This window comes from Somniosus microcephalus, chromosome 12 (assembly GCF_052327205.1).
Source record: "Somniosus microcephalus isolate GS21.2 chromosome 12, FLI_Smic_1.0, whole genome shotgun sequence".
Taxonomy (NCBI): domain Eukaryota; kingdom Metazoa; phylum Chordata; class Chondrichthyes; order Squaliformes; family Somniosidae; genus Somniosus; species Somniosus microcephalus.
Genome location: NC_140998.1, coordinates 74,806,250 through 74,825,636, shown reverse-complemented (window position 1 = coordinate 74,825,636; position 19,387 = coordinate 74,806,250). Strand labels below are relative to the sequence as shown.

Genomic DNA, 19,387 nt, shown 5'->3' with positions numbered 1-19,387 from the left:
CAAGTCTAGAGGTAACAAAAGCATGGATGAGGGTTTCAGCAGCAGATGAGCTGAGGCAGGGTTGGGAGATGGGCGATGTTACGGAGGTGGCAATAGGCTTCCCTGCCCCAGCAGATTGAATTCAAAAAAACTTATCCTCATTTACAAATCTTTCCCTGGACTTGCCCCTCCTTAACTCAGCAGTCTCCTCTAGCCCCATGTGCCAATGCATTCTTTCAACACCGGCCTACTTTGCATCTCGTCCTTTCCTCTCTCGTTCTGAATGCATTTCCGAAACGCCTCCACTTTGCTATCCTTCCACTCTTTTTTATCAAAAGCCCCCTCAAAACCTACCACTTTGGCCATGCCTTTGGTCATCTCCCATAACTTTTTTCTTGCATCAACATCGCTTTGGGATATTATGCAATGTTAGATATGAATGCAAGTTGTTGTCGTTGTGTAAAGAACCAAACCAGTTTGTCAGACTTGGTGAGTTTTTGGTGTTGTAGGGGGCATAAATGAGTATAAGTGAGGGATTGAACCTGTCATCTTCCCGGTTTGTATGGGTCAGTTCCACATTGGACAATGTCCTTACTAATTGAGAGAAGCCCAGATAGTTTCTCTGTCGGTTTTTCCTGTTGATTTTCACTTTGATCCTAACACAAGTTGTTGTGTAATAGTTCAGCTATATGATTTGCGTCGGAAACACATCTGCACATGACTAACTGGTATTTGCTTGAAGTGGATGTCCTGCACGAATATGGAATAAAAAGAGATTTGTTCACCATTGTAGCCCTTACAGATTCTGATGCTGTTTTTGTCCTTTTCAGTTGAATTCTCAATATTTCACTGTTGACATTTCTCACTTAATTAGTTGGAAGAATTTCTAACTTCAATTTATCTCTTTATTTACAGACAGGTTCAAATATTCCAGATAGCCCTCCTGCTATTCCACCCCGGCTGCCTAGGATTCCTGTATTATGTGGTCCCTCTGATGGGCCACTACACAGTGCGCCTCCACCTCCTCCAAGGGATCCACTGCCTGATACACCTCCACCCATACCAACAAGGCCTCCTGAGATCTTCATGAATGATCCCTTTAATCTTCAACCAGCACCAAAGGGCCGTCTTCATCGGGATCAAGATTGGTACAGAGAATCCAGCACTAACCTCAGTTCCCCCAGTACTCCTCCTCCGATACCTTCTCCCAGGGTTATGCGGCATTGTTCTAACCACAACAACCCTACTTATCCTTCTGCTCCACCTATACCTCCCAGACAGAACTCTAGTCCGCAGCTGCCAAAACTTCCACCAAAGACTTACAAACGAGAGTTATCACATCCTCCTTTGCACAGAGGTGGACTGTCATTGCTGGAAAATGCAGAAATTCCTCACTGACACTAAATTTTCTTGCCAGCACTGTGGGAAATCAGGCATCTGTATTAAGGCACTGGGGCAAGAAAATGTATTGCTGTTTTTAACCTTTTTTGTCTCCTTCTTGTTGGTAGCTGTGCACTCAAGAAGATTGTGCAATTAAGAAACTGATATTGGAGTAAAACTGAATCTTCATGTTTCTTTCATTCAGACCACAGCACAGTTCACTGTTGTGATCTCCTCTCAGGTGATCAGTAGCATTTTCTTTCCTCAGACTTGCAGTGCCAACGTAATTACCTTGAAGTGTAACACAACTTTGCATTTGCACTGTACAAATGAATTAAATTATTTGAACCAATCATTGCACTGAGCCAACGAGATAAATCCTTGAGACTTATTTGCGCTCTAGTGGCCTTGTTAAGTGATGGAATTTTACAGACATCAGGAAGGTTATTATAATGCTGATCATGTGTGACTATTCAGTTGTTAGTATGAGCTTTACAGATATTTTACCGATACAGTAAATATTTGCAGATCAACAATGGACTGAGAAAGTTTATGAAATATGGCGCTTTTTTCAAATTGTTGTTTCTGTATCTCAAGTTCTATTGGTTGGCTGCTGCAAATATTAGAGAAGAAATTATAACACTAATTTGGAATTTTTGAATGGGAAAAGCTGTCTAACCTGCACTAGTATGTAGGATACTGTAGTCGGTTTATGAAAAACAAGCAGTAATAACTAAAGAAAATAAGAATTTCTTTCACTAATTGTTGTAAGCATGCATCTTTTTTCAGATGTGCCTTTTGATTTCATTTGCAAACAAGAGTATCTTCAATTATCAAGTCACCTAAGCGCTCAAAAGTGAGAACAAAAGTAATTTACATGAATGTACAGTTTTGTTTTTAGTGTATACATACAGATAATGACAGCTGTTTTGTATAGACTGAACTGGATTACATAAACAGTCTGCTATCTGTGTGTAAAGTCAGAATCTTAACTGCTGTGGATCAAGAACAAACAAAAAATCCTTCTGATGCAAATCTCAGTGCTAAACTGGCTCTGCTGTAGCATTTTGTTAAATCTTCTATAGACTTCTTTCAGTATTGTATTTCAACCAGCGTACACTTCAAAGCTTTACTAAAACATTTAAATATAGTAGCTGTGACTTAAAATTGCCTACTTGCCATTATAACTGGTGGTGTATGAAAAGGTGAAGGAATTTGTTGTTTACCAGTAGTGTTGTAGCTGCTTTTCTGAAGTGGCAGTAATGATGGTCTTTTCATTTAATGTTATGTGGCCTTTCAACTGTACTTTGTATCTGTGTCCTTAATAAGATCAATAAATTACCCAGTCTTAATTTTTACTTAAACATTCAAAATTGCCTGTGTCACTTTTAACAAGTCATTTGAATGTGCATGTATTTCTTAATTTGTTAATGTTTTAAAATATTTGTGTCTGAAATTGCATTTAGGTGTATATCTGGGCAATACAGTGGCTCTCACCTCTGGTTATGTATCTCAGTGAGGACCTGATGCCAAGGAAGCTATGTTCTACTGATAAGTGTTGCTGTTGGTATTCATCTTGCTGTTTTGTGAATCGAGTCCACTTGCAAAAGATGCAGCTGGAAAACTTGGAAAGCTCTGAATAAGGCAGCAACCAACCAGAAAATGTTGTTTACATCACTATTTTGTCTCGGGCTTTAAAGTATGCACACCATTTAGATATGAATGATCATGTGTTCACGCATCACTAGATTCAAGATAGTACAGTACCTGAAAGTGCCTGTTAAAAGGTGATTTTCTGACAGAAAATGGATATAGATTTTTCTGTTAGGATAAGAACTAAAGATGGGAAAGGTGTATCTAGAATACAGGAATAGGAAATGTTACTGCAGAATTGCTACAAAAATATTTTTTTGCGATTATACATTTTCAATGTTTTAAACGTAAAATAAACTGACATGATCTGCTATAGATGTAGGCTTTCCTCTTTACACAATAAAAGTACAGGAAACTTTCGTTTAACCGGAGGTTAAAAGTCCGGAAAGCTCTATACCGGCAAAATTCAGGAGCCATTTTCTATAAGTTTTTTTTACTTCTCGTTGCTTTTTTTTCTCCAGTCAGGCTCTGCAAGGTCTGTAGCTAAGCAACAGCTTCAGCTAGAGACGCTTGCAGCTGCAGCCGACTGTTTTGAAGCTGTTGCTAAGCAACAGGGTTTGTTGATTCACACGGAGCTGAAAATGTTTTAACATTGGAGTTGTTTTATACGGCACGGCACCAGCTCGGTCCCGTCAGTGCCGGATACCAGAAAGTTTCCTGTAGTCAGAAACATTCTAATTAAAGACGGATACGTACCGATATCAAATCATTGATAATCTATGCACATTGCTGTGATGTGCTTGCTTCTTTTAGTAATGCCTCTTCATGTCAACTGACCCCATTGTAACTCTGGTCTATCATCATATTGTTGCAAGCACTGTGGGAGCACCTTCACCACATGGACTGCAGCAGTTCAAAAAGGCAACTCACTGCCACCTTCTCAAGGGCAATCAGGGATGGGCAATAAATGCAGGCCTTGCCAGCGATGCCCATATCCCATGAATGAATATTTTTTAAAAAAATCCTCTCCCAGTCATGTGATGTGCAATGACACAATAAAGCCCAGCAGCCATTAAGGTAGTGGATAGCACAGTTAATGCAACAACAACTTGTATAAAAAAGAAAGACTTGCATTTATATAGCGCTTTTCATGACCACCGGACGTCCCAAAGCGCTTTACAGCCAATGAAGTACTTTTTGGAGTGTAGTCACTGTTGTAGGAAACGCGGCAGCCAATTTGGGCACAGCGAGCTCCCACAAACAGCAATGTGATAATGTCCAGATAATTTGTTTTATTGAGGAATAAATATTGGCCAGGACACCGGGGATAACTCCCCTGCTCTTTGAAATAGTGCCATGGGATCTTTTATGTCGGGACCTTGGTTTAACATCTCATTTGAAAGACGGCTCCTCCAATAGTACTGCACTGGACTGTCAGCCTAGATTTTTGTGCTCAAGTCTCTGGAGTGGGACTTGAACCCACAACCTTCTGACTCCGAGGTGAGGGTGCTACCAACTGAGCCAAGGCTGACACTATGGGCTCAATTTTGCCAGGCCCGAGGAGGCGAGATTGGAGGCGTGCGAGTTGTTAAAATCGCAAAAAATGGTGGGCAGGCCCGATCCTGCCTCCATCCCGCCTCCGAGCAATTTTCCCACATGCAAGTTTTCTGACCCCCTTTCCATCCCACTTCCAAGAGGCGGGATAGGCCCTTAACAACCACTTAATTGCCTCTATAATCCCATTTTGAGAGGCCTTTCTGATTTTAACCCTTTTCCCATGTTCTGCACGCCGCCTCTGGAACACGCCAGTGAATCCTGGCGCCTTCACAAGTGGACTGCTTACTAACAGCTGCAGCTCCATCATTATAAAGGAGTTTTCACCAATCATCATTTGCAGGTGGCAGAACTTTGTTGTCTCATGTCTGGGGGCACTTTTAGCAGGCATACTCATTGTTCTGGAAGTTTGGAGCCTGACACCCATCTCCAGTGTGACCTGGGAAACCCTTCTCCTCACCTTGACTGAGCGCTTCCTCAACTGAGGTATTTACCAGAAGAATGGAAACTATTTACTTCCTTTCCTCCTGGACATCAGATTTGGACGAAGACCAGCCGCGGCAGCAGCAGAACCCTGACCAACAGCAGGAGCTCCAAACAGCTGATCACCCACCTGAAGCTGCACAGGCCAGAAGGCGCCAGCGCATGGAAGCATGTCGGCGCAGGAGATACCCCCAAAACAGGGTCCACAGACAGAGGATCAGCTACCTCAACATGACTGAGCAGTAGTGTCAAAAGAGGCTCAGACTTTTGCAAGAGGTAGTCGGTGACATCTGCGCAATGCTGCAGCAAGACCTGGAGCCCAGAGGAGCAAGTGGACACCCTTTACCAGTGGCCATCAAAGTCACCACCGCACTCAACTTTTTTTGCTTCAGGCTCATTCCAGGGATCAGCAGCAGACATCCGCGGCATCTCCCAGGCAGCCGCACACACTTGCATCACGCAGGTAACCGATGCCCTTTTTGCCATCGTGCACCCTTTTTGCCATCGTGCACAATCACATCAATTTCTCCAAGGATCAAGCCAGTGTAACTGTGCGTGCGGTTGGGTTTGACAATCTGGCAGGCTTTCCAAGGGTGCAGGGCATCATTGACTGCACACATATGGCCCTAAAGGCACCCCCATCACAATCCAGGTATTTTTGTCAACCGCAAGGGATTCCACTCCCTCAATGTACAGCTGGTGCGTGACCACAAGAAGGAAATTTTGCATGTTTGTGCCAAGTACCCTGGCAGTTGCCATGACTCGTTCATCCTGCGCCAGTCTAGTGTGCCTCCGCTCTTCAGTCCGCCAGACCAACTTTGCGGATGGCTACTTGGAGACAAGGGCTATCCCCTGAAGACATGGCTAATGACGCCATTGAGGAGCTCTTCCAACGAAGCAGAGGAGCACTACAACTCCAGCCACATGTCCACCAGATCCATAATAGAGCAAACCATCGGCTTGCTGAAGATGCACTTCAGATGCCTTGATAGATCAGGTGGAGCCCTGCAGTACTCGGTAGCCAGGGTCTCCAGAATGGTTGTGGTTTGCTGTGCACTTCACAACATGGCACAGCATCGTGGCTTGCAGATGCCTGAGGAATAAGTGGCTCATCACATAGCCTCCTCAGATGAGGAGGAGGAGGAGAAGAGCGACAACGAATAGCTTGCAGAGGCGCATCAACCAGCGGCAGCAGCATGCAAGCACATTGCTGCCCGGGATGCAAGACACGCACTCATCTTGGCCAGATTTGCTTAGCCTGCAGAATCAAACACTTTTGCCTCGCACCTTCTTATCAGACCCTCGACAATGGCCAGGAACCTGTGGATTCCTATCTCTCTGACCACCATACTGACAATTGCAAGTAATCCTAAACCCTCAATGTGGAAGCCCCATTAGTGACATGACACACGCCACAACTGCAACAGTTTGCCATCAGAATTTTTAATGGCAATAACCAACTGATGTCTTTTCAAAATAAAACATAACATTACACCCAAGTGACTACACTTGTGACTACTTGTGCAGTATCTTCCTCTTGTGCGTGCTCCTACGTGGTGCTTCTCCTGTGGCTTCAACAGATGTGGAGGCCCCTTGCTCACTCTCCTGCTCCTGTCTCAACACTTTTGGCAGGCGTCCTCTGGGGTTGCGAACCTGTGAGGGCTCGGCAACAGTCTGCTGCTCCTGCGGCTGTGCAGGGGTTGAGACGCCGATCTCAGTCTGGTGGGGCTCTGACCGAGGGCTTTGCAGTGGCATGGTCATGTGAGCGCTTGGAGAGGAGCCCCCACTTCCTTGCTGTCTGCCACCAACATCCCTCTCATGGGTCAGCCCCACTTCAGAGTTTGACAGCACCTTGCTGCACTTCAGGGGGGTCATGAGGACCCATTTCTGTACTGGAAGTCCTACACCCGAGGACTTGCATGAATGTCTGGTTTGCATGCTCAATAGCTGACCATCGCTCCTCAAGAGATGTCAGTCTATTGTGAACAATGACCATGTTTTCACGACCCTGGCGACTAAGCTCCTCCATGGCCGTAGCCATCCTCTCCTCTACGGTAGCCATCCTTTCCACGGAGGTTAACATCCTTTCCGTGGTGATGCGTTCATGCGCCAACACCTCCACAAAGGCTCTGCTCATGTTAGCGATAGACTCCTCCATTCACTCCACACTCGCAGCGACCCTGGAGCCAAAACCTGCCAGAGACTCCTGCACCTGTTCCTGGAGTTCCAGCACCGCTGTCCTTCTGGATGGACTCGGAGGCACAGGGTCGACATGCAGCGGAGCCGAGCTGGGAGAGTCCTGCACCCTCCGACGATGACTCTCCACTGCTGTCCCTGTCTCCACCATCTGCTGATGCTCAGTGTGAGCTGTGATACACCAGGTGACAACTCTACTCTATGTCCCGAAGGTCCCACCGAGGTGTGAGTGTCTGCTGGTGATGTTTGCGCTTAATTCTGCTGACGCAGCGCCCTCAGAGGTTGCAGCTTCCTCTGAGGAGTCTGCAAGCTCAGGCTCTTCCTCCTGGACAGTGGGGACGGGGGCTGTCGATGGTCCTGTGGGGGAGTAAAGGAAAGAGTTAGAGATGTGAGGTCAAGGTTACATGCACATTGAATAGTGCAGATGATCATAAGTCAATCTGTTAGAGCATCAGATTCATTATCAGTGACTCCTGCAATGTCAATGAGAGAGATGCCAAACTATTCTGTCACCAGCTTGCTGTGATGCACCTGCCTGTCTGTTCCCCACTTGGGAATCATCCTCGGTCCTGCCAATTTCCAGGGCCGCCTCCTCTGAGGTGGTGAGCTGGGCTACTGAGGGTGGCCCTCCTCTTGTCCTTGCTCTTTCCCTCTTATTGTGGGCTCTCTTTTTCCTGCAATGAGGGACACAAGTGGAGTTTGAGTGAGAATGAAGGAGTGAATGTAGAGATTCCATAGCATAGATGCTTAGAGGAGACAAAGGGCCCTCCCTGTGTGTTGTAAGTTGTCATTGCATCACAGTGATAGAGAGTGTGAGGGCTACATGGTCGAATAGTTAAGTGAATGTGACCATAGAGAGAGAGGGAATGGGTAAGGGTGCAGGGATGTAAGTGTCAAGTGGGATGTGGAGGATGAGGTTGGCAAAGCAGAGTGCTGGTGAGGAGAGGCGATGGGGGTCAGATTGAGGGTGAAGGGAAAGTTATACTTTTCCAGTGCGCAGAAGGTCATGAAACCTCTTCCTGCACTGCAGCCAGGTTCTGCGGAACATAGAGATGGCATTGACCTCCCTGGCCATTTGCAGCCACACAGCTTTAGTTTGTTGTGGTGGCATTTTTCTCCCTGAGCAAGGGAAGAGCACCTCCTTATTAGATCTTGCTCCCTCCACCAGAACTTGGAGGGAGGGCTCATCAAATTGAGGTGCACACTTTTGCTTGCTGGTGGACATGGTCGGTAAATGAAGTCTTTCATACAATGTCCAAAGCGTTTCCAGTCTCCAGAAGAAGCAAGGCTGCTTGCAGGCCTTAAATCCAGCAGCACTGATGGCGTCATCGGAGGCGACTTTCAGGATGGAAAGACTAATTGGGCCAGGGGTTCCCACACGCTGGAAATCAATTGCCTAATTAGGGAAAAATCGCTCCTTTTTCCCCACATCACACTGGAGTCGGGTTCTGGACACTAAAAACACCTGACTCGCCCCAGCCCGCCCACACTGGCAAAATCAAGCCCTATATCTTAGTGCATTTAATGTGGTAAAACATTGCAAAACGCTTCACATGAGCGTTATCAAACAAAATTTGACACCAAGCCACGTAAGAAATAGGAGCAGGAGTAGGCCATTCGGCCCTTCGAGCCTGCTCCGCCATCCAACGAGATCATGGCTGATCTTCTGCCTCAACTCCATTCACCGGCCCTATCGCCATATCCCTTGATGCATTTACTAGTCAGAAATCTATCAACTTCTGTTTTGAATATACCCCAGAGGGCAGTGGAGGCTTAGTCATTGGGTAGAGAATTCCAAAGATTCACCACCCTCTGTGTGAAGAAATTTCTTCTCATCTCAGTCCTGAATGGCCTAACCTTTATCCTGAGGCTGTGGCCCCTGGTTCTAGACTCCCCAGCCAAGGGAAACATTCTCCCAGCATCCACCCTATCAAGCCCTGTAATAAATTTGTATGCTTCAATGAGATCCCCTCTCATTCTTCTGAATTCAAGAGAATACAGGCCTAGTTTACTCAATCTCTTCTCATATGACAGTCCCGCCATCCCAGGAATCAATCTCGTGAACCTTCGTTGCACTCCCTCTATGGCAAGTATATCCTTCCTTAGGTAAGGAGACCAAAATTGTACAGAGTACTCCAGGTGTGGTCTCACCAAGGCCCAATATAATTGGAGTAAGACTTCTTTACTCCTGTACTCAAATCCTCTTGTAATGAAGGCCAGCATACCATTTGCCTTCCTAATGGCTTACTGCACCTGCACATTCACTTTCAGTGACTCATGTATAAGAACACCCAGGTCCCTTTGAACATCTGCAATCCCCAATCTTTCACCATTTAGGAAATACTCTGCCTTTCTGTTTTTTCTACCAAAGTGGATAACTTCACATTTATCCACATTATATTCCATCTGCCATGTTCTTGCCCACTCACTGAGCTTGTCGAGATCCCCTTGAAGCCTCTTCACAACTGACACCTAGCTTTGTATCATCAGCAAATTTGGAAATGTTACATTTAGTCCCCTCATCCAAATCATTAATTAGATTGTGAATAGCTGGGGCCCAAGCACCGATCCTTGCGGTACCCCACTAGTCACAGCCTGCCATCTTGAAAAAGACCCGTTTACCCCTACGCTTTGTTTTCTGTCTGTTAACCAATTCTCAATCCATGCTAGTATATTACCCCCAATTCCATGTGCCCTAATTTTGTTCACCAACCTCTTGTGTGGGACCTTATCGAAGACCTTCTGAAAATCCATATACACCACTTCTACCGGTTCCCCTTTGTCTACTCCACTAGTTACATCCTCAAAGAACTCCAATAGGTTTGTTAAACAGGATTTTCCTTTCATAAATCCATGTTGACTCTGCCCAATCTTACTATTAGTTTCTAAGTGCCCAGTTATTGCATCCTTTATAATAGATTCCAGCATTTTACCAACTACTGATGTGAGGCTAACAGGTCTGTAGTTCCCCGTTTTCTCTCTCCCTCCTTTCTTAAATAGCGGGGTTATATTTGCTATCCTCCAATCTGCAGGAACCATTTCAGAATCTATAGAATTTTGGAAGATGACAACCAATGCGTTCACTATCCCAATGGCTCTCTTTCAAAACCCTAGGATGTAGGTCATCCGGTCCTTGGAATTTAGTCCCATTCATTTTGCTAGTACTGCTTTTTTAATAATAATTTCTTTAAGTTCCTCATTCTCGCCACACCCTTGGTTTTCTCGTATTTCTGGGAGGTTTTTTGTCTTCCTCAGTGAAGACAGAAACAAAGTATTTATTTAATTTCTCAGCCATTTCCTCATTCCCCATTATAAATTCTCCCGTCTCTGACTGTAAAGGACCTACATTTACCTTCGCCTTTTCACATACCTATAGAAGCTTTTACAATCCGTTTTTATATTTTTCGCTAGTTTGTGCTCATATTCCATTTTTCCTTTCTTTTTCAATTTCTTGGTCCCCCTTTGCTGATTTCTAAAAGGATCCCAATCCTCAGGCTGACTGCTTTTTCTGGCAACTTTATAAGCTTCCTCCTTTGACTTAATACTAGCTTTAATTTCTTTTGTTAGCCATGGTTGGATCACTTTTCCTTTTGGGTTTTTATGCCCTAGAGGAATATATGTTTGTTGCAAATTATGCATTATTTTCTTGAATGTTAGCCATTGTATGTCCACCTTCATACCTTTTAGTGTAGTCTCCCAATCTACCATGGCCAACTTGTCCCTCATACGCTTGTAGTTTCCTCTGTTTAGATTGAAGGCCTTAGTTTCAGATTGGACTACATCACTCTCAAACATAATGTAAAATTCAATCATATTATGGTCACTTGTCCCTAAAGGCCCCTTTACCACAAGATTATTGATTAGCCCTTTCTCATTACACAGTACCAGATCCAGAATAGCCTGTTCCCTGGCTGGTTCCTCCACATACTGATCCAGGAAACAATCTCGCATGCATTCCAAGAATTCGTCCTCCACGCCATTAGTGGTGATTTGATTTGCCCAGGACAGTCCAAGGATGGGTGACGAAAAGCTTGGTCAAAGAGGTAGGTTTTGAGGAGCGTCTTAAAGGTCGGAGAGGTTTAAGGAGAGAATTCCAGAGCTTAGGGCCTCGGCAGCTGAAGGCACGGCCGCCAATGGTGGTTCAATAAAAATTGGGGATGTGCAAGAGGCCAGAATTGGAGGAGTGCAGAGATCTCTGAGGGTTGTAGGGCTGAAGGAGGTTACAGAGATAGGGAGGGGCGAGGCCATAGAGCGATTTGAAAACAAGGATGAGAATTTTAAAATTGAGGCGTTGTGTGACCACGAGCCAATGTAGGTCAGCGAGCATGGGGTAATGGGTGCATGGGACTTTGTGTGAGTTGGGATAAGGGCAGCAAAGTTTTGGATGAGCTCAAGTTGATGGAGGGTGCAAGTAGGAGGTTGGGCAGGAGAGAATTGGAATAGTTGAGTCTTGAAGTAACAATGACATGGATGAGAGTTTCAGCAGCAGAAGAGCAGAGGCAGGGGTGGAGACGGGCGATGTTATGGAGGTGGAAGTAGGCAGTCTTGATGTTGGAGAGGATATGGGGTCGGAAACTCAGCTCGGGGTCAAATAGGACGCCAAGGTTGTGAACGGTCTGGTTCAGCTTCAAACAGTGGCCAAGGAGAATATAGGAAATATGAGGTGTGAACTTGGACAAAGCATTTATTTTAAACAGATTAGTGCATGTTTTTATTACATATCTTCATAGGTAACTCTAACCTGCTTGACTTTCAGTCTTAAAATTTTGCTCGTCTCAGGGAAGCATACTTGCCCCACTTTGATTCATATCTTAGACAGACATCACCAAAAGCACTGTTCTTTTTGCTAATTAAACTACCTTTGTTGCAGTGGTTAACTGAAGGACAAATGCCAAAAAATTACTGCATGCATATACGAGCAGATTTATACAGTGGACAGATAAATTGTGTTAAAAACAGAAAATGCTGGAAATACTCAGCAGGTCAGGCAGCATCTGTGGAGTGAGAAACAGTTCACGTTTCAGTTCAATGACCTTTCGTCAGAATTGTGAGTTGGCTTCAATGCTGAAAAGTTCATCAACTGAGGAAGATTGACTAATTATACACAGCCAATATAATGGTTTTGAATTCTTTTCAGGTACAAATATTCAGCTGCTTGGGATTTTATCCTACCTAAACTGAGGCAAACAAGTGGTGGGAGAAGATTAGCCTGTATCCACCTAGTGATAGAATGTTGTAATTGTCAGGATACTAAAGAAAGCCTTTTTCTTGCTCTTGGATTTAATACTCTCCAATATTATACATATTAGTAAATTTGAGGAGAACCTGCTTCATATGCCAGAATACACCCACATCTTGAAAAGATGTGCCCAGGTGATCAGTCCACTGGAGGAATGCTGCAAGGGTTAGTCATTAAGTTGGATTTGCATCTTTCTGCCAAGAACACAAGCTGCTACAAAAGTGCTTCAACATTCTGATGAAAGGTCATCAGCCTGAAACGTTAGCGCTGTTTCTCTCTCCACAGATACTGCCTGACCTGCTGAGTGTTCCCAGCATTTTCTGTTTTTATTTCAGATTTCAAGCATCTACAGTATTTTGCTTTTGCTTCAACATTATTTCACTTAAAAAAAAAAATCTGCATAGAATGCCAACTGCAATTCTTTTACAAACCTTTCTCCTACCTGTGCATCTCGCCTCTCATTTAAAATCCTTGTTAAGAACATAAGAAATAGGAGCCGGCCCCTCGAGCCTGCTCCGCCATTCAATAAGATCATTGCTGATCTTCGACCTCAACTCCACTTACCTGTCTGATCCCCCTATCCCTTAGAGTTAAAAAATCTATCGATCTCACCCAAGTACTATGACAATTTTCTCACCGAGATATCTTCATTGCTTTCCTCCCTCAGCCTTTGCACTGAGCAACTTCTCATCCTTGGTAATTTCAACCTCCATCTCAACTCATAATTCTCTGAGTACACTGCCCTCCTATCCTCCCTTAATCTCTCCCTCCATATAAACTCCCCTATCCCTATTCACGACCACCCCCTTGACCTTGCCATCTCACGTGGCCTTGCTAGTCCCATCATGTCAATCACAGATATGGCTAACTCTGATCACTTCCTTGTATCGCTCCCCACCCACATCCCCCTTCCCCCTCCAAACCCTACTTTATTCTGTTTCTGCCCCTGGAAAAAAAACACTCCCAATTTACTTACAACTGCACTTTCAAACTAGCCTTTAGCCCTCCATTCACCATGACATTTCTGCAGCCACCGATCTACTCAACCACACCCTCACTTCCAACTTTGATACCCTCACCTCCAACTTTGATGCCCTAGTCCTCATTAAAACCATTACACTCTCTCACCCTGGTTGTTCCCCTGGTACGGTCCTCATCTCCGCTCCCTTATGTCAAGTGCCACAGACTTGAACGTGGAGAACTGGTTTAGCCATTCACCTTCAGATCTGGCTGGACCACATAAAGCACTATCGGGTCCTGCTCTCGTCTGAAAAAACTGCTCGCTTTCCTGGAATGTAAAGACAACACCCAGCTTCTTTTCTCCATTGCCTTCTTAAACCCCTCTCCCCTGTCTCCTCCACCCTCACCTCCAATAAGTGCAAGGAGCTCATGGACTTCTTTGTCACTAAGATTGAAACCATCCGTTCAGCAATGTTCTTCGTAATTTTTTTTTGCTGCACAGCCCCTTTAAAGGGCTGCGTGGCCCATTCAAATTACCATGCATTGGTGGTTTTTGCCATTAGAACGCCATGGAGCCGGCTGCGCAAGAGCTGCAAATCGCAGCTAAACGGGAACGTTGCCATTCAGCTGCCTCTGCCACTTCCTACCCTTCCCCATGCCCACCGGGCCAAACTTCCTCTAAGGTTCCCCCCTGCCCTAGCCATGAACTCTCATCATTCTCTAGTTTCTCTCATAACTCCCCTCACGCCCTCTCCAAGCTCATCTTGTCCATGAGACCCACCTCCTGCTCCCTCAACCCTATCCCCACTAAACTGCTGCCCACCCAACTTCCCCTTCCTGACCCCCACGTTAGCTGATATTGTTCTCTCTCCTCGGGTACTTTCACCCGCTCCTTCAAATCTGCTGTCATCACCCCCTCCTCAAAAAAACAACCCTTGACCCCTTTTGTCCTTGCAAACTACCGCCCCATCTCCAACCTCCCTTTCTTCTCCAAAGTCCTATTTCCACCTCTGTAACATCACCTGACTCTGCCCCTGCCTCAGGTCATTGCTGCTGAAATCCTCATCCATGCCTTTGTTACCTCTAGATTTAACTATTCCAATGCACTCCTGGCCAGCCTCCCATCTTCCACCCTCAGTAAACTTGAAGTCATCCAAAACTCTGCTGCCCATGTCCTAACTCACACCAAATCCTGTTCACCCATCACCCCGTGCTTGCTGACCTACATTGGCTCCCGGTTAAGCAACTCCTCGATTTAAAAATTCTCATCCTTGTTTTCAAATCCCTCATGGCCTTGCCCGTCCCTATCTCTGTAACCTCCTCCAGCCCAACAACCCTCCGAGATATCGGAGCACCTCCAATTCTGGCCTCTTGCACATCCCCAATTTTAATCGTTCCACTATTGGTGACTGTGTCTTCAGCTGCCGAGGCCCTAAGCTCTGTAATTCCCCTCCCTAAACCTCTTTGCTTCTCTACCTCTCTTTCCTCCTTTAAGGCACTCCTTAAAACCTACCTCTTTGACCAAGCTTGTAGTCATCTGCCTTACTATCTCCTTATGTGGCTCAGTGTCGAATTTTGTTTGATAGCGCTCCTGTGAAGCGCCTTGGGACTTTTACGACGTTAAAGGCGCTATATAAATACAAGTTGTTGTTGATCTATATGATGCTGTTGCTTGGAATTCTGCTCTTTGTTTCAGTGCAGAGTTAGCCTCCATTTGCTGAAATAGTTCTGAGCATGCACTAGGCTATGTGAAATGTGGTGCCTATCACGCCAGTAGAATTTACTTGTCTTTCTGTTTTCCCAGCAACCACTGCGGACATATGTCCTTGCTACAGTTGTCTCTGACTTTCCCTGTCCATATTTATAATCTCCAATCCCATTCACGACCAGATAATTATACAACATTTTATATTTGTCCTAAAAACATTTGTTCCTTTTGATAGTTCAATTTTCCAAATAATACCAGAGATACCAAGGTTTGAGGAGAGCCATCCTCAGATGCTCCAGCAGGAATATGTAATGAAAATCTCAAGACATGGTCAGTAGTCCTGAGATTCTCATTACAGTAAATGCCCACATTGCACAGTTCACACTAAACACAAGTATGTTTAGGGTGAGAAGCAGGGTGCAAGGGTGCTGACATGAATCTTGTCATTCATGTGGAACTGACTTATGAAGTAATACTGGGCGGCCTGCTGGTGGCGCTGTCCAGGAAGAGTATAAATACTCGGGCATGGGCCCAGCTTGCTCAGGACATTCTTTAACAGGAACTAGTGAAGGACACAACTAGATCTCCATGTTGAAAAACAGTTGATTAAAGCCTTGTTTAATACTCAGACCAAGTGCCTAGTAGTTTTATTACGTCAGGTGCTATAATTGGTGTGGTCAAGTTTCTGTTTGTTTCCGCTGGTTGTATTAGCGCAATCCCCAGGCGGAATCTACCCAGTGGGGTAGCGTTTCCAGTTGGCCACAATCGGGAAATTGCGCCGGCGGACACCGCGTGCTTCAAGTTTCCACTAAAAAATGTTTGCATAATCACAAACATAAAATCTTCGATGAACCTGCACAATCAGGCAGTGTAATAGAATGTAAATTGTTTATTTTCTTTCCATTAAAAAATATTCCTTGATGTATTCAAGAGCTGGTAGTTTTATTAATACAGCTGAAAATTACTTTAAAAAAAACTATACTAAACCGTTTAATAGCTTCATTGGTGTACCCTAGTCAGTTTCTGAGTAAATTAAATACTTTTTGATGTGCAAAAACTTTTATAATGTGCCTGTGCACCTAAGAAAATGAACACAATTTGAAGAGCCTTCCAGAATAAGAAATTGGCAGAATCTCATAGTTTCAACCAGGGGCAGTGGCCAGATTTGTGGATGTGCCTGGATTCAGGCAAATTGAATCTTGAACCAGAGTATAAGATTGCGGAATGCATGATTGTAAATGGGTTTGGGCGTAACTCACTTACGTTTAAAATTCTCATATCTTTTATGCTGGTTCGGCCGATTATGCCTGGATTGTGCTGATGTAGCAAATGAAAACTCAACCCCACTGATTTTAGTTCCCTTGCAGCCTGCTGTGCAGCCTAACCTGCTGGTATGGATCCACGTTGTTTCGCGATTGACAAATCTTTCTGACTTTTTTGAGAGCTGCGGGTAGTGAGTTAGCTTGCATTATTCTTCCTCTTTTCTGATTGGTCAGTGAGGGTGATGTGCCACCAATCAAATTCAAATTAACAAAAGTGCCCCCTTACAATAAGGTCCAAATTGTCAGTAAACAAAAGGAAAAACTTGTTAAATTATAACATTATTGGCCGTGTTGACTATGCACTCCAGTCCCTCCGGTGCCCACTGGTCGCAGAAGGCCTCAAGCGTACCACTGGACACTGCGTACTCTCTCTCCAGGACCACCTGGGGACGGATGTAGCCGTGGAAGAGAGGCAGGCAGTCGGACACAACAGGCCCCTCAACCGCACGCTGCCCGGACCTGTTGTTGGCCGCCTTGACCAGGCTCAGGAGCAGTCCTATGAGGAGGTTCCCCGACCTACCTGCTCCCCTCCGCACCGGGTGACCAAAGATCAGGAGTGTGGGACTGAAGTGCAGCCAAAAATCGAGGAGCAGCCCCTTCAAGTAGAGGAAAAGGGGCTGCAACCTCTCATGGGCACTGGAGGGACTGGAGTCACCCCGGAAAATAGAATTCTGATTTAATTTGTTACGGTTCCTTTTAATTTGTTTTAAGTTACAGTCCTTATAGTTTGTGCCCCTTTAAGAAGGGGGCACGTGGTTGACTTTTAATAGGCAACAGCCGATGGTAAAGAAAGAGTCACACTCGGTTGACCACTCCATCCTTCTCCAACGCCTCTCCACCGTCGTCCAGCTGGGTGGGACTGCACTCGCCTGGTTCCATTCTTATCTATCTAATAGTAGCCAGAGAATCACCTGCAACGGCTTCATTTCCTGCTCCGGCATCATTACCTCTGGTGTCCCCCAAGGATCTATCCTTGGCCCCCTCCTATTTCTCATCAACATGATGCCCCTTGGCGACATCATCCGAAAACACAGTGTCAGTTTCCACATGTACGCCGACGACACCCAGCTCTGCCTCAGTACCTCTTCCCTTGACCCCTCTACAGTCTCTAAATCTTCAGACTGCTTGTCCGACATACAGTTCTGGATGAGCAAAAATTTTCTCCAATTAAATATTGGGAAGACCGAAGCCATTGTTTTCGGTCCCCGCCACAAACTCCGTTCCCTAGCCACTGACTCCATCCCTCTCCCTAACATCTGTCTGAGGCTGAACCACACTGTTCGCAAACTTGGTGTCATATTTGACCCTGAAATCAGCTTCCGACCAAAAATCCCCAGCATAACAAAGACCGCCTATTTCCACCTCTGTAACATCATCCGTCTCCGCCCTTGCCTCAGCTCATTCACTGCTGAAACGCTCATCCATGCCTTTGTTACCTCCAGACTTGACTATTCCAACGCACTTGTGGCTGGCCTCCCACATTCTACCCTACGTAAACTTGAGGTGATCCAAAACTCGGCTGCCCATGTCCTAACTCGCACCAAGTCCCGTTCACTCATCACCCATGTGCTCGCTGACCTACATTGGCTCCCAGTTAAGCAGCGCCTCGATTTCAAAATTCTCATCCTTGTTTTCAAATCTCTCCATGGCCTCGCCCCTCCCTATCTCTGTAATCTCCTTCAGCTCCACAACCCCCCCACCCCCGAGATATCTGCGCTCCTCTAATTCTGCCCTCTTGAGCATCCCTGATTATTTTTTTTTATTATTCATTGATGGGATGTGGGCGTCGCTGGCTAGGCCTGCATTTAGTGCCCATCCCTAATTGCCCTTGAGAAGATGGTGGTGAGCCGCCTTCTTGAACCACTGCAGTCCATATGGTGTAGGTACACCCACAATGCTGTTAGGAAGGGAGTTCCAGGATTTTGGCCCAGCGACAGTGAAGGAACGGCGATACAGGTCCAAGTCAGGATGGTGTGTGGCTTGGAGGGGAACTTGTAGGTGGTGATGTTCCCATACGTCTGCTGCCCTTGTCCTTCTAAGTGGTAGAGGTCGCGGGTTTGGAAGGTGCTGTTGAAGGAGCTTTGGCGAGTTGCTGCAGTGCATCTTGTAGATGGTACACACTGCAGCCACAGTGCGCCAGTGGTGGAGGGAGTGAATGTTGAAGGTGGTGGATGGAGTGCCAATCAAGCGGGCTGCTTTATCCTGAATGGTGTCGAGCTTCTTGAGTGTTGTTGGAGCTGCACTCATCCAGGCAAGTGGAGAGTATTCCATCATTCCATCACACTCCTGACTTGTGCCTTGTAGATGGTGGAAAGGCTTTGGGGAGTCAGGAGGTGAGACACTCACCGCAGAATTCCCAGCCTCTAGCCTGCTCTTGTAGCTACAGTATTTATATGGCTGGTCCAGTTCAGTTTCTGATCAATGGTAACCCCCAGGATGTTGATAGTGGGGGATTCAGCGATGGTAATGCCATTGAATGTCAAGGGGAGATGGTTAGAGTCTTGCTTGTTGGAGATGGTCATTGCCTGGCACTTGTGTGGTGCGAATGTTACTTGCCACTTGTCAGCCCAAGTCTGAATGTTGTCCAGGTCTTGCTGCATATGGACACGGACTGCGTCAGTATCTGATGAGTCTCGAATGGTGCTGAACAGTGTGCAATCATCAGCGAACATCCCCACTTCTGACCTTATGATGGAGGGAAGGTCATTGATGAAACAGCTGAAGATGGTTGGACCTAGGACACTGCCCTGAGGAACTCCTGCAGTGGTGTCATGTGATTGAGATGAATGACCTCCAACAACCACAGCCAACTTCCTTTGTACTAGGTATGATTCCAACCAATGGAGAGTTTTCCCCTTGATTCCCATTGACTTCAGTTTTGCTAGTGCTCCTTGATGCCACACTTGATCAAATGCTGCCTTGATGTCAAGGGCAGTCACTCTCACCTCACGAGTTCAGCTCTTTTGTCCATGT

At 45.6% G+C, this 19,387-nt stretch overlaps 1 protein-coding gene across 1 annotated transcript in view; it reads left to right on the top strand.

Annotated features, from left to right (window-relative positions):
- Positions 1-2,732, top strand: part of sos2 (son of sevenless homolog 2 (Drosophila)) — a 111,518-nt gene extending 108,786 nt beyond the window's left edge. Inside the window, exon 23 of the mRNA XM_086003137.1 lies at positions 895-2,732. Coding sequence (XP_085859263.1) covers positions 895-1,377 — 483 coding nt within the window. The 3' untranslated portion in view covers positions 1,378-2,732. The remainder of the gene's footprint in view (positions 1-894) is intronic.
- The last annotated feature ends 16,655 nt before the right edge of the window (positions 2,733-19,387 follow it).